The sequence below is a fragment of the Xiphophorus couchianus genome, chromosome 18 (genome assembly GCF_001444195.1).
Source record: "Xiphophorus couchianus chromosome 18, X_couchianus-1.0, whole genome shotgun sequence".
NCBI classification, from domain to species: Eukaryota; Metazoa; Chordata; class Actinopteri; order Cyprinodontiformes; family Poeciliidae; genus Xiphophorus; species Xiphophorus couchianus.
Window position 1 is genome coordinate 15,791,405 of NC_040245.1, and position 15,562 is coordinate 15,806,966.

General features: G+C 40.3%; 1 protein-coding gene across 4 annotated transcripts; it reads right to left on the minus strand.

The window, feature by feature from the left end:
- Window positions 1–1,774: 1,774 nt before the first annotated feature.
- slitrk3a (SLIT and NTRK-like family, member 3a) lies at window positions 1,775–14,509 on the minus strand. 4 transcript variants are annotated; one of them, XM_027998964.1, is made up of 3 exons: window positions 13,334–14,508; window positions 12,528–12,624; window positions 1,775–10,955 (listed from the first exon to the last, which is right to left on the minus strand). In XM_027998964.1, exon 3 carries the CDS (start codon window positions 10,895–10,897, stop codon window positions 8,177–8,179), a length of 2,721 nt encoding a protein of 906 aa, XP_027854765.1. In that variant the 5' UTR covers window positions 10,898–10,955; window positions 12,528–12,624; window positions 13,334–14,508; the 3' UTR covers window positions 1,775–8,176. The 4 variants fall into 4 exon arrangements, with proteins under 4 accessions (XP_027854765.1, XP_027854767.1, XP_027854766.1 ...); XM_027998966.1 differs by having other exon boundaries at window positions 12,528–12,666; XM_027998965.1 differs by having other exon boundaries at window positions 12,528–12,675.
- Window positions 14,510–15,562: the final 1,053 nt, after the last annotated feature.

Below are 15,562 nucleotides of genomic sequence, written 5' to 3' on the forward strand. Positions count from 1 at the left end.
AGAGACCTGGTTAAAATGACATCCACAAAGTTAAAGCCAAAGTCTAACGCTGACCAAAAATAGAAAAAAGGCCTTTCTCACATTTCCCAAAAACAATCTTAAAGATCCATAAGATGTTTGTGAAAATATTCTGAAGACTAGCATGATTAAATTTAACATTTTCTGGATTAAAATGATACAGCATTCCAGAAAATTAATAGCATACCAACAGCCAAACATAGAGGTGATAAAGTGATGATCTCAGTCTGCTTTGCTGCTTTAGGATCTGGACAACTTGCCGTAATTGATTGAGTTATGATGAAACTGTTCTCTAGCAGAAAATCCTGAATGAGATTGTTCATGAAGAAATAAAGGTTTTTGAGTAGATTTTCCAAAGTCATTTCTGATTGAGATGCAGTAAAATGACCTTAAACAGGCTCTTCATCCACGCAAACATGCAATATGACTAAATTAAAACAGAAGACAAAAGATTTTTTCCGGCCACGTTTGACCAGCTGTTAGGTTTAGAGAAAATTAAATTTCTACAAAGGCTTCAGGTAAATTTACAGAGCTTAATAAACTCAATTGTAATCTGAAAACTGCATTTTGTATTTAATCAAGTCATTTGATGTTTGACATAAAAATTTGTTTGATGGTTTGAAACAATTAGACGTAACAAAATGCAAAAATTGAGGAACTTGATAAAGGTGTGAAAAGTTTTCCAACACTGTAAATGGCCGTAGAAAACTGCTAAATGTTTCAATGGGGTTTAACTCTTGCATCACATGACATCTTAGGCCATTAAGATGAGTGAGTGTGCAAATGTCACTTCATTAGAAAGAGGAGGGATAGGAGAAGAGGTCTCCTGCAGTAGTTCATAGAATTTCATTACAAGCCATTTAAAGCACAAAGTAGGCCCCACACTGCGGAACAAAGAGAGAAATGGACTGTTCCTAACACTAGCTAGGGACACCATGCTCCATATTCTTTTTTATATAAATTTATGCTTCCTGTTCTCTTCTCTGTCTCTCCCTGGAAAGAGTGATAAGGACATAGATTTCTTAATCTGTTTTATGCACAAGAGCTGCGGCTGTAGTACACTGCTGAGCAGCACAAACGACTCCTACTTTCCCCAAACTTGCAGTATTTTTTTCCAGACAGGGGAGAGAACCAGAATCTCAAGGGAGCCAAAACTCACAAGGCAAACAATACGGCTGCAGAGCTTTATTGCACACATGGTAGCAGAGGTAGCACGGGGCTGAGAGAATCACCTCGTTTCCCTTTTTCACTCTGCTGCTTTCTGCGCCCATTTCTTTTCTCTCCTCCATGTCTCTCTCTCTTTCTTTCTCTCTCTCTCTGTCGCTCTCTCTTTCGGCATACTGGGTCAGTTGAGCTCCTGCACTGCAGTGTGAAAGATTTTTTTTCATAATTTCAGGACATAGGAAACTGCATTTATAGGGGTGGTCTTATGCCTTTAACTTCTCCTTCTGTATAACATACAATAAAGCTTTCACATGGTAACAAAAATAAAAAGAAAGTGTAGTTTACCAAAATCTTCTATTTTAAAACTGTGCCTTGCAAACATATTCACAGCCTCTGTTGTACAAAACAATGGTTGCATTGTTTTAAAATGCCCTGTCCTTCATTAAATAAATTGAAATAACCCTTTATGAACTTTGAACTTGAACTGAAACGTTTGACACTTTGTCACATTACTTCTAGAAAACTTTTGGGTATATCGAGGGAATTTATGTAATCATAAATAAAAGAATTCAGCACAAATAGTACATCACTGTGAAATGGAAAAATATTACATATTTTTATTATTTATGGTTTTTACAAATAAAAATTTGAAAAGTTCTGCATATATTAGTCTTCAGGCCTCTTTGCTACGATGCCCTGAAATACATTCCATTGTAACCACTTGCCTTTAGAAGTCATCTAATTAGTAAATCCAATTCATTTGTGTTTGATTTACTTTAAGATAAAGTTTTACTGTGAAGGCTCAGAGGTTTATTAGAGAGCATTAGTAAAAGAAACAACATCTTGAAGACAAAAGTAGACAGCAGGCAGGTCAAAAAAGAAGCTAGTAAGAAGTTTAAAGGAGTTTCAAGTTATGTTTTCCCATGCGTTGCACATCTCCAAGAGGACATTTCAGTCATGAATCAAGTAAAAGTAAAGGACAGCTCTCATCCCCTCAATCTAACAGTCCGGGTAATAAGAACATTATAAATAGAGGCAACATAGATCCCTAAAGTAACTCAGAAAGAGTTGCAGGGACCTATAATTTTGGAAAACTACCATGCAAAAAAAAAAAAAAAAAAAATTTGATCTTCACGCAAGAGGAAAACCATTGTTGAATGAAAGCCATAAAAGCCCCATTTGTAGAGGGCACAAAAAATTGTGGAAGCAGGTGCTCTCATCAGGTTATACCAGAATGGAACTTTAAGACCTATGTAACACACAATGTGACAGATAACTACACATTGCACATCATTCTGGACACACTATTTCCTGTCAAAGGTGGCAGTGGCAGCATCATACTGATGATGACATTGTTTTCTCTGCCGGGGATGGGATAACTGATCAAAGCTGATGGAACGGATGGAGCTACATAACATGCAACAGAACTACATTACCCATCAGCATAAGCACATTAGCTGCTAGATAAAAATACAAGCAAAGAAAGATTCTCTGGATCACCCAATACCTTCTATGGCACACTACTCTACCTTTTTGTATGTAGCATTTGCATCACACTGCAACTCAGCACAGTGGTCAGAGGCAGATTGGCTTTTTTTAAGCAAACTAAAGATAATGTTGCATTTTACTACAATAAAGGAAATGTATACCACACACACAAAATGCTACTAAGTGGCTCTTAGTCTTCTCCTCCTCTTTTGTCTTTTCATTACACTTGCATTTTTAGATGACTAAACATATGTTCATTTTTTATATAAGGCACTGTTTTCAGAACCTCCTTCTGTTGATTCAATGTTCTGTCACACCTTCCTAAGCTGTTGGTCTTTGCTCGCCCGAATGATCAATGCTGCTCTTAGAAAACAGAATTCCTCTTGTCATTCCTCTCCATTCATAATGGGCTGCAAGTCCAAATCAAAGACTAAGCCAATTTTCACTCAAATAACCACAACAAATCAGCAAACAATCCATGCAGCAGATGATAACCTCACACATTCAGTGACATGCACACGCACGTGCACACAAATGCATACAGATCCATACTGACAGCATGTTTCCTCCAAGGTGCAGTGCAGACAAATATCACCCAAACAACCAGAGGCCAAAACACATCATAAGGTAAGTAAAAAAAAGGTAAGTAGAGAGAAGGAGAAAACATCACACCACACCAAGTTTGAAGAAAGATCCCGCTTTTAGATTGCCCCATTATCAATTTTACTCCAAATATTACCCAGCGCAGTTACAGACAATTAACGGCTGTCCTGAATTCAGTGTTGTCACAGGAGCCCGCTGACGTTCTTCTAATAGGATTATGGTATCTCATATCTCCTGAAGAATTAACAGCAGCAGTATCATGGCAATGGCATGTCAGACAGGAAATATAGAAATAAACATCAAGACAGCTGTGTTAATAAGCGTGCATTGCTGACATAAAAATCCACTAGAAAATAATTAAATAAAGAAATAACGGCAAGTAAAGAGAGCAGGCACAGGTAAAAAAACTTGCAAAACTGAATGTTATTTCAGCTTGCATAAGCATTGTAGTTATAAAGCTAAAATATCCTCATAGGATATCAATAATGTAATATGTACTCCATAAATGCTTTCACTTGAAATCCACATAGGAAATTGTATGTATGCTTTTGCTTAAGAAACTGCTATAGAAAAATGTCTGTACACTTTGGACTCATGGTCCAGTGTAAAATTACCACTTTCACAATGAGCTTATTTTTGAAACCTCAGAACATGATGGGAATAGTTTTTACTCATGGATCATAGCATCATCTTATTCTCGAAGGAATATTAGCAACCTTCACAGCCAAGTGGCCAACAGATGTTCAAGTAGAATAACAAGAACACATGAAAAAGTCCTGGAGGAAAGCTCAATGCTCATCTGTGTAATCATTGAACTATGGGGAGGGTAAAAAGGTAATAAAATCATTAACGATTGCAAGGTTTTATTTATTTTGTTAATTTTGGAGTGGGTTGGATGTGGTAAGGGTTTATGTTAAGAGAGTAATATATCATGCTTTTAATCAAACTGAGTGCACACTAAAACTGTTTGTGGTATAATCTGACCTTGTATTCATGGAAACTAAGGTTTTGTGTGTTTTCTGTGTGTGAATGTGTGTAAGTGCAGAAAAATAAGAAGATAAATTAGGTGGAGCAGATTATCACATTTCAGCACTGCAACATCCTCTAAAAGCAATAAAGACAAAAGAGGCTTGACATTATACAGCCACGCTTCTGAAGAATTTATATGAATGTGTCATTTGTTTATCTGATCAACAACACTTGCCAAAAATAAATGAACAATGAAGGCAACATGAGATAAAAGGCTCAATTTAATGCAAGCTTGTAGGCTGAATCACTGACAACCGATACCGGAGATGACCCATCAACAATACCTCAACATGTTTTAGAAAATAAAATTTGGTTTGCTACATTTTAGTTGGTGTTATGTTGACATATATTAGGGAATATAACACTGTATTCCAACTAAGCATTGAAATCAAAGCAAGGGGATTAAACAAAATCTGAATCAATCTCCCAATTTACACACAGTGAAGGTGTCTGTATACCTTAGTGTAAAATACCTGTTCTGTTTTTCTGATCCAAAACAACTGAGACCCAGATCAATCATTTGAGAACATTTTAAAGCTTGCATGTAACCTATTTCACATTCAACTCAAATGAAAGAGTGGGCAACCTCTCATATGTGGGGATCTGGCTGGCCACCCTGTACAACCTCATCTTAAATAGGTATCAGTACACACCTGTCACCGTTCAGAGTGCCTCTTATTAACCATGACATAAATTCAGTCATCCTAGTATGCTTTTCCCAACATTTTCTGTGCTGCATCTCAGAGCAAACACAATGATCTGCAGAGTTTCAAAGGCATCAGAGGGATCTCTTTGTCAAAAGGTGCCAATTAGGGAAAGTGCACAAAATACTTTATAAGGCATTATGTATACTACACATCATGTGTAGAAAATATCTACCAACATTGTCATTAACAAGAACTAGATTTTCCTTCAAAGGTGATGATATTACAATGAAAACTGGCCAGGGAGGCTGCCAAGAGGAGTTGCATAAACTTCTGACAAGTACTGATAGTAACCTTCATATATCTGGGCCTGGGGTACAATGGTAAGATAGACAAAAATTTAAGCATTTTCATGTAAAGAAAAGCCTTCTAGCCTAATCTGTTAAAAATACATGGGAAAATGTGTTATGGTCTTATCAAACCAGTGTTGAGCTTTAGAACCATAATCCCAAAATGTCTGCTTGGGGCCAAAACAACATTACACATCACCAAAAGAACATGATACATAAATTGAGGGACGATGATGTCAACATCATACTGTAGGACTGATTTTCTGAAGCCGGATATGGGGACTTAATCAATATGGAGGATACCATGAACATTCCCAACTACCAAAGTTTTCACATCTGAATTCAGTTTTCTGCTAGAAAATTCAGTTTTCTGCTAGAAAACTGAATTCAGCTTTTAGCACACCAACTCATAGTGCATTTCAAAATCCACAAAATAATGACTTCTCCAGAAACAAATAACTTTTTTTCACAAAATAGTCTACCAACAGCTTAGACCTCATTTTGACTGGAAATCTATGGGGTGGTTACAGTAGGCTGAACAGAAGAGATGCCTTCACAGTCGAACAAGTCTAGAGCATTGCAATGAGCGACCAAATATGTCCAAATAAACATTTGCTATGGATATTCATTCCCATTAAAATAAACAGTTCTGTAATAATGTCAGGTTGTATGGGTTAAAAGTCACATTAAGGGTGGAAAGAAATTCTCAAAGAATTTGTATTGGTCTCAGTGTTTTCATCACCAAACACCAGCATTTTAACATGGATGTGTAAACTTCTTAGATTCACTGTACTTACAAGTTTGACAGGACTACTTCACATCTCTCCCAAAAAAATGTTACTAAGAAAGAAAAAAAGAGTCTATTGGTTGAAAATATTGACTTCTATAGCAAATTAATCCATAGTTGACACAACCCTAAGGCTTTATTTAAAATTCCCTTTTCATTGTTTGTAGAATGGAGGAGGCTAAGAAAGGAGCCTGTGGTATACAATTAAAAATCACATAAAATTATGACTGCTGAAAGTAAATTACATTTTCAATTCATAGTGTAGATTTAATAAGCTAATAAGATAATATCTTCATGATGTAGTCACATGTAGGGGTGTGCATGCGTGGGTGTGTGTGTATCTGTCAGCTAAACCCAATCAAGCTTATATAATGACATTTCTGCAATGGCAGAACACTTTTATCGCCCTCCAGTGGAGTGAAAGCACATAGCAAACTTGATGAGAGAGCCAAATTATGAAATGTATAAATTACAAAAGTATTTTCCAATCATGATATCACTCACCCTTTTACTTGCATACATCAGTGATACATGTTCAGAGAGTGACAGGTGTGCCATTCCTCACTGATTTGCCTTTTACTTTTTAAGATATCTTCTTCAAGAGGCAGCAGCATTTACTCTACGTTTTCTGGGTTGTGTTTTACTTTGGTTTTAGATTAAATGTGGCTAAATCCTACATTGTACTGGACAAAATAAAGTCAAGCTGCACATTAAAATATGAAAATGAGTCCCTCTGTTAAAAAAGAAGAAAACAAATCAGCACCCTGTATTTATGCTTTCCATGTAGTTTAGATACAGTGGATGCAAATCCCATTATATGAATACTAGCAAGTTTGTATTATCATACCTTGCACTGCTTCTTGGTCTAGCATGCTTTTTGAGTCTAGTAACAGCTAATGGCTGACCACATCCTACACCAGATACACACCCTGTTGTTCCACTCCACACATGTTCCACTGGAATTGGTATTGACACCTTCATCAATTAGATTAAAGAGTTTGTTTTTATTAAGAAGGCTATACCAGACGCATAATCACTATACATTGATTTAACATTATCTTTACAATAAAATTCTTCACTGAAATTACAGAATAAATATATGCACATTTTTTTCTTCAAATCTTTGTGAAAGAGAAAACATTAAAAGTGCTTACTACAAAGCTGTTAGTGGATTGCAATGGGAACTCCAGAAGCAATGAGAAGGGAAGAGGGGTGGGGCCATAACAAAGAGTGTGGAAATATTCAGAAAACCCTTCAGTATGGTCTCGTAATAATATTCACAAATGTTTTACCATCCCTGTATTGGCACTTCCTTTTCTTTACAAGAAGCACCCTGATATAGACATACAGTATGTCTTCATTTATAGTAATAACCATATTAATAAGATATAAAAAATTAAATAGAACACTGAACCATAAATGTGTTGCGGTATCTCTGTTCATAGAGTGACGTGATAGTTCTGAGTAAATCCTCTCACTTCCTGCACTGAAGCGAGTGCATGCAGCAAACTGCAGTTCAGTTTGAATATAAGTATTTTTTTTAAAACTCTTTTGATAATGTCCTACAAAGAAAAACATGTGCACAGATTCCAGGTGTTTGTACATCCTAGTTGAGTAATAAGAGAGAGGGAAAAAAACAGAAAAACAAAAAAGTAAGGGAGACGTCCAGCTCCCGTTTGTCCTCATGGTAACTAGTAGCACATCATGTTAGCTCCATACAAATGGATTTTAGTGACAGATGTAACATGGTTCATGTGTTTTATTTCCCAGAGCCCCATTTTTTTCTCCTTTGCTTTCTTCAGGGCATATAGAGATATTTATATATTATAAAAATAACGGTTGACATTGCTGGCTACTCTGAAAAAAAGGCACTTAATTGAAACATCTGAGAATGACCTCTCCTCGAAGGTGATTTTAAGTGGGAGTGGGGGCATTGTGACTGTATAATTATACATATTTATTTCAATTCATGCTGTTTTTTCAAATTTTGCTTTAAGATTGGTCTAAGTAATTTTGTCTGTAAGGTGGCATAGTGAAAATGACAAAATCATGTTGGTTTTTTTGTTGTTCTTTTCTACCGGGCTACAAAGTTATTAAAAACGGTAGGATTTTTCCAAGACTTCGAGGTAATCTGGCTTGGTTTGAAGTTTGGCCCTTAACTCGAGGTAATCACTTTGGGAGGGATCAGGGTAGCAGCCTTTCCCGGCTGTGAAAAGCAATGTCTCCTTCAGCCGTGCGTCCTGCTGTAAATCTGGGTACTGCATGCCTGGTGGATGTGCATGTGCAACATGCATGTCCTTTAATTTGGGCACTGTCCCATACAAACAGTCTACAAAGCCCACTGTTGGCGTGGGCCTCTGACTGTCAATCACTGTGGGGCAGAGCCCTCCATTCTCATGAAATCCTGAAATGTCCGCCGTGGTGTGGTTGACCGTAACAATAGTGTTGAGCTGAGAGTTGGAGACCGCCAAGGTCCACTCTCTCTCTTTCTCCAACAAGGTTCTATAGTTACTGTTGCTACTGCTGCCATTGTCTTTCTTTTCTGCAAACTGTGCCATCTCCTCCTCAGCAATCTCTCCTTCTCTTGGCTTATAGATAGGGTTGTTACACATTTGAGTCACAGGGTGCGGGATGTAATCATAAACGTGGCCATGTCCATGTGTGTGAGTAGTGTGCGAATGTGTGTGCAAACTGGGTGTTGGTTTCTCCGGCGTGCCAGGGTTTCCGGCACAGCTTTGCCTTGGCGGATCCTCAAAAATCCTGCATTGCATCTGGATCCCAGTCAGGTCCACCTCAGAACGTTTGCGGAAAGGTAGCTTCTTTCTGCGACGGAGGACAAAGGCAAAGAGCCCAGCAGTAACAAACACCGCTGAAATGAAGAGGATGAGCAAACTGAGGATGAGAACTGACAGTGGAACAGCCCCTCTCCTACTTGATTCCCCCATTTCAGAGCTACCTGTGGTGAGATCATCCCCACCAGGCAGAGCTGGAGAGGGACGTGAAGAATACTTCAGCTCAGGACAGATTACCTCAACCTCAAGCGAACGCAGGTCCTTTCCAAAAGCATACTCTGGTGTGTTGCAGGTGACTTCCCCCACCACAATGACAGAGGATAGCTTTTCCAGCCATTGTTTGAGAGGAATGATATCACATGAGCAATCCCAGGGATTCTGATGGAGATCGATCTGGACGATGGAAGTCAGATGCTCCAGGACCCCATGAACTGGCAGGGAAACAAAGTGATTTCTACGAAGATTAAGACGTGCAAGGTTGGTGCCAGCAAAGGCATCATTGGGTAATGACCTCAACAGATTATTATTCAGGAAAACCAATTGCAGATTGGGCATTAGGGAGAAAGAATGAGACTGAATCTCACGGATGACATTGTATTCAAAGTAAAGATAGCTCAACATCTGAAGTCCACGAAACATACCAGGAGAGAGCCGCTCAATGTCATTACCATTCAAATATAAACTTTTTAAGTTTGGCAAGTTGATAAATGCACCCTCCTGGACATAGGATATCTGGTTGTTCCCTAAATGTAGTAAATCCAAACTTGAGAAGTTCCAGAAATCTGAACGATAGATTTTCTGTATCAGGTTCCCACTAAGATACAATTTCTTGGCATTAAGGGGTCGAGGCAGAAGCTCTGAAATGTTGTGAAACCCTTTGTCTTTGCAGTTTACTGTTAACCCAAGGTCATTGATGTGAAGGTTGCAAATACAATTAGCTGGACAGATTATTGGAATGGGTGGTCTTGTTTGGTAGCCAGCAATGGGGGGCTGGTTGAGGCCTGGGTAAATGCTACGAGGAGTTGGTGGATTCTTTGTGGGCCGTCTGGTAGGCTTTTTGGTAGGCTTCGCAGGCCTGTCCTTGTACTCCACAGAGGAGGCTGTGTTGTGAAAGGGGGAGAGCATGGAGGAAGGTTTAGTAGGCCAAGTATTCTCATTGCTGAATGGCACCCGAGGAATTCCCAGCTTGGCCTCAATCTCTGCATCGGTGAGAAGAGGACAGAGCTCGCTGCGTTTAATTTCCCGCAGGTCTTTTCCGTGTAGGTGGAATGGGGTCTCACATGTGATCTCTCCCACCAAAGCTGTGTAAGGGATTCTCTCTAGCCATGTTTTTAACTGGACAATCTCACACACACAGTTCCAAGGGTTTTCCTCCAGCTGGATTTCCATCAAGCTCCGCCCAACATACTCCAGTGTGCCTTTATACTGCAATGTCTTCAGTCTGTTACCTCTCAAGTCCAAATGTGTTAGGGACACAGACCGAAAAAGGTAATTCGGCAGCATGGGTATGAGATTGTCATTTAATATAAGTACTCTTAATTTGTGAAGGTGCCTGAATGCACCACTTTCAATCCTTTTAATAACATTGTAATCTGCTTGGAGATATTCTAGACTCTCCAACCCCAGAAATGTGTCGTTTCGGAAAACGTCTAGTTTGTTTTCATGGAGAAACAGTCGTTTAAGTATTCCCAAGCCATTGAATGCCCCAGCATGTATATCTTGCAAGGCGTTATTACCCAGATTGATGGATATGGCATTGTTAAGATGGAGGAAGCTGTTGAAGTAGAGCTTCCTCATTAGGTTCCTCTGCAGGTTGAGCTTGAAGGGTCGGCTCCAAATTTGAGAGATCTGGCTGACATTTGTAAATCCTTTACTGTCACAATGGACATGGAAGATGCCTTCCTTGACCTCGCAGTCGCACGGTTCAAAGCAGGGCTCGTCGATCTCCTCCGAGTCCTCCAGCAGTGGGATTGGTGTGGTCCATCCTAAGGCTATGGTGCTCAGCAAGGTAACCCACAGCATCCTCGCTGACACCACGGCGATGAAGTTTCAGCTCCAGGGACAGAGCCACTTCACAGCACTGCAACAGAGAATGCCAGGGTAGATGAGATCGCAAGAAAAGGGAAGGCTTATGGTTAATGCTCACACACACACGCTTTACATGCATACAAACACACATGTACATATACACACAGAAACCAAGAGAAGTTTGAGATGACAGAGACAGAAAAGGAAGATACAGGAAAGAGTGCATTAGTTTCAGTAGAATGGACGGCAGCTTTGAAATGAATACCTATGAATAATAGAAAGACACTGGACACCACTTTAGACCCGGCAATATTGCTGTCTTTTTAAAACAAAATATAAAGCCCTATACTCTTAAATAGATAATATGATACCAGAGAGCACAAACGGCTCTCTGCAGTCAGACACTACACTTCACTATGTAGCCTGAAATGCCATTTATTATACAGCAGATGTGCTGGTAAGGTCGCAATAAATCACAGCAGAGATGCTTATCGCTATGAATAAACGAAGGCAACAGCGGCTAAGGAAGAGTACCGTCGAGGAGACACTGTCCCTTGCTTTATTTAATGCATAACAAGAATCTCCAATACATGAGCAATCAAAGTTTAAACCATGGAACAAAATAGTACAACAGAATTGTGTTTTGTGCTAAGCCCAGTCTGAACATATCTCTGTTACTAATTCAAAGCTGAAAAAAGACATGTTTTAGTCTTACATGTAAAAATCACTGGTTTATTCAACAAAAATTTAAATTCATTACTATTGAATGAGCAAGTATTGTATTTTGTATTGTAATGTATTTTCCAAAGATTAGGGGACCCAGTAGTTTCCTCTTGTGATTTACCTCCAGTTGAATCTATGATATGCAAGAGGACACATTTTACTGAAAAATGTTTTACTATTTTTTTTTGTCCCTGATAAATTATGTTTTATTAGTCGAACCAACTCTTTTTAAGATAATAGGCACAATTTGAGACGTAAAAAGAGCAATGGGCTATTCTGACGCTTAGAAAAGCGCAGCTGTGGGGCAGCTGTGAGGCAAAAAGAAAACTAATAGCAGTTGTGATTGTGAGAATGGTGAAATGTGTCAATTTCATCTAAAAAATTGTATTCCTCTCACGGGGACAAAAAAAGATGTCTGCCAGACACTTGTGTTATTGTCCCTCTATCTGCCTTTATTTTTCTCTCACCGCACACACTCCTGCACACACGCAAAGCTTCTGAAAATCTTTGCCATTATTGCAAACTCATGTATCCACTGCGCTGTTCAGCTCAATAATAGAGAAGCGCATATGGCCCAGGCAAAAGCGCTGCCCGTGGTGCTGAATGCAAAATCCCGGCAATTGACATGAAAAACGCAGGAATCCCTCAAAAAATGACAGATTAAAAAAAAATTAAAAATTAAAAAGCAAAAAATGATCTTTACACGATGTTTATTTCACGTCGTCTTCCCCGTGCCACGAGTAATCCAGCAGGATTTGATTCCGCCTCCGTTTTTATAGAGATCAAAAAGCCAGATGCGATGTGAAAAAAAAAAAGTAACAAAACATTTCAGGACACGGAGCAAATTTGGCACCATAAAAATTCCACTCGCGGTGCATCAGTTCTAGTGGTATATACGTACTTAGTTTAGCGGGATTCCAACTTCACATATCCTCCTCCTGCGGTGATGGGTCCTGTCGTTGCCCGGTGCGTCCCGCGTCTCACGGTCCGTTGCCGGGCTGCGAGGGAGGGGGAAGAGAACGAGAAAATGAAGGGGGTGACTGAGCCGCCTGAACGGGGAAAACACAAAGGAGGACATGGACAGAGACAGCGGGGCATTGAGGAGGGAGAGAGGAGGAGGAGATGCGCATAAGAATGAGCCCCGGATGAATTTTTAAAAAAAAAAGAAAGAAGAAGTAGTAGTAGTGGTGCTTGTCATGAATTGGCAAATTTCAACCAGCTTCTTTTAAAAGATATAAAGCTTTCAACGGACATCATCGCGCTGAGTTAGTGTGGGAAAAGAAAAATGATGCTGAACAAGTTCCGGTCTACAAGGAACGGTCTCTGATTTGGTGCCAACCCAAGGCACCCCCCCCCCCACCCCCACACCCACCCTCACTCAAAAAAAAAAAAAGAAAAAAGAAGGGAAGACAGCAGAGCGCGTGTTGGAATACATGCCAAGCATAATGCAGGCTTTCCTCGTGACATTGGCCGTAAAATTGGGGACTAAAGCAAGAACAAAACGGGTATTGATTAGTAGGATGGATTCCTGCTCTCAGTTATCCTCGCTCGCTGTCGCCCTGTTTGAAGTCCGTGGCTATGCAGACATCAATGGAAGCACAGAAACACACACGCACACACACACACACACACACACACACACACACACTCACAAATATCGGGTAAATACTTTCCATGATCCATACGAAATAGTCTATAACTGCTCACCTTAGTTTTGTTGAGCAATTGGAAAGCATCGGGGGGAAAAAAAGATCACTAGTTTGAATCTGGTAAATCTCTCGTTCTCCCCTTCTCCTCCTCTTCTTCTCTCTCTCCTTTTCTCTCTCGTTCTCACTCTCTCCCCCCTCTCTCTCTCTTTTCCTCTCCCCCTTTTCCTCACCCTCTCTTAGTGGCTGAACCGAAAGAGAGGAGAGAAAAGAAATGAAGACGTGATGAGAATGCGATCTCTCCCCCTATCTCTCTCGCTCTCCAGTGATACCGACTCTCTCTCTCCTCTCTCTTTTTTTCTAAGCAGTTTGTTTAAAATGCAAGTCCTCCACTTCTGCCCATCCTCTTCCTTTTCCACCACCACCTTCTCCTCCTCCTCCTCCTCCTCCTCCTGAGCCGCCTCTCGGGCGAGCCTTCAACAACCGGGTGAGAGTGTTCTCCTGGCGGCTTCAGGAGCGCGTCTCCGAAAGCACAGCGGCACGGGCATGTGGATCATATCGGCCTCGACTTGGTTTTCTCTCCCCCCCCCTCGTTGTGCGTCAGAGAAAAGTGTCGGACCGAACTGGGGAGAGGGCTGCGAAGAGATGGGAGAAGCAGAGAGGAGAGAGATCTCTGGCAGTGAGAGAAAGACGGAGGAAGGGAGGGGGGGAGCAACACGAGTGAAGGGGGACTGCTGCTCTATAGTTCTGGATGCTGTCGAGAGGAGGGAAGGAAGTGAAGTGAAGGGAGGAGAGCAGCGAGTGAGAGAAGCGCTGTAAGCTGCGGCGGCGGGAGCGTGCGTCAGTGAGAAATAAATGAGACCTGTGGATCCCAGACTGTGGACGCAGGACGCATCCTTCTTTCTTTGTGTCTCCCTGCATAAATATTTTTTAAATACTTGTTTCATTGGAAAGAAAATTATTTAGTCCCGATTTTTTTCTTATTTCTCTCTCTCTCTCTTCTCCTTTACTTTTTTTTCTCCTCAGGACACAGCCACATTTGTGGAGAGGTAGTCGCAACCTGTCACCCTTGCTGAGAAGACAAAGAAGGTGGCCGCGAATGTCTACAACCAGCAGGGCAGGGACTGCAAAATTACGGAGCATTTCTTCCTTCTATTCTGTCTGCATGTCTTCCCCGGTCTCGCCTGTAGCGGGCAACACAAGCCCACTTTGTGAGCAGGAAGATCCTTCTACTTTTTTTTTTTTTTTTTTTTTTTTTGCAGCTTAACAGAGGAGGGTGATTGCAGCGGAGAATTGTAATCTTCTTACAGGATCTCTGGTCAATACCTTTAGCATGGCCTCTGTACCACATACACAACCGGAGTTTAGACTTGCATCTTTAAAACTAAGATTGCTGTAATTTGGCCTATAGGCGACATTGAATATCAAATGTTAATAACTTCAAAGATTAATTTTAGAATGACTCATCTAGTGTGTCCTTTTTGTTAAAAGGAAACAAACAAAAAAAAAGGCTTGTTAATATTAAATACAATGTTCAATTGTTTGTATTGAACATGAACTTTTTTGTGACAATCACATCTAACATTTTCTGGTTTGACTTTAGTATTAGCCCTTTTACTAAACCAGTTCACACTGTAGCACATCCTGAACGAACTCCCCGCACTTCACCTGTGTTACATTCACAGTGATTGTGAACCATTGGTTTAAATGGACTTGGAAAGTCAAACACACGTCTATAAAAGGTCCTGTAGTTAATAGTACAAAAAATATATATATAAATAATTCTGCTGCTTTGAAGATCTCAGTGAGCTCAGTGGCTTCTATAATTCATAAATCGAATAAGTTTGGAATCACCAGGACTCTACCTAGACCTGGCTGGGCGTCAAAACTGAGCGGGTGACCAAAACCATGATGGTCACTCCATCAGAAATCGAGTGTTCCTCTGAGAGATGAGAATCTTCCATAAGGACAACCATCCCTTCAGCAAACCACCAGTAAGGCCTGTATGGTGTCCAGATGAAAGCCTGGCATAGCAGCCTCCTGGACGTTTGTCAAAAGGCACCTGGAGGACTCTCAGACCACTGGAAGCAACATTCTCCAGTCTGATGACACACAACTCTTTAGTAAATGCCAGGTGTCATGTTAGGAGGAAACCAGGCATGGCTCATCAACAAGCCAATATTATCTCTAGAGTAAAGTGGAATGGTGGTAGCACAGACACTACAAGACCTTGGCTAATAACGGGGCTGTAAATACCCCTCTTGCCTTCTAAGAAATAAAAAAAGACACA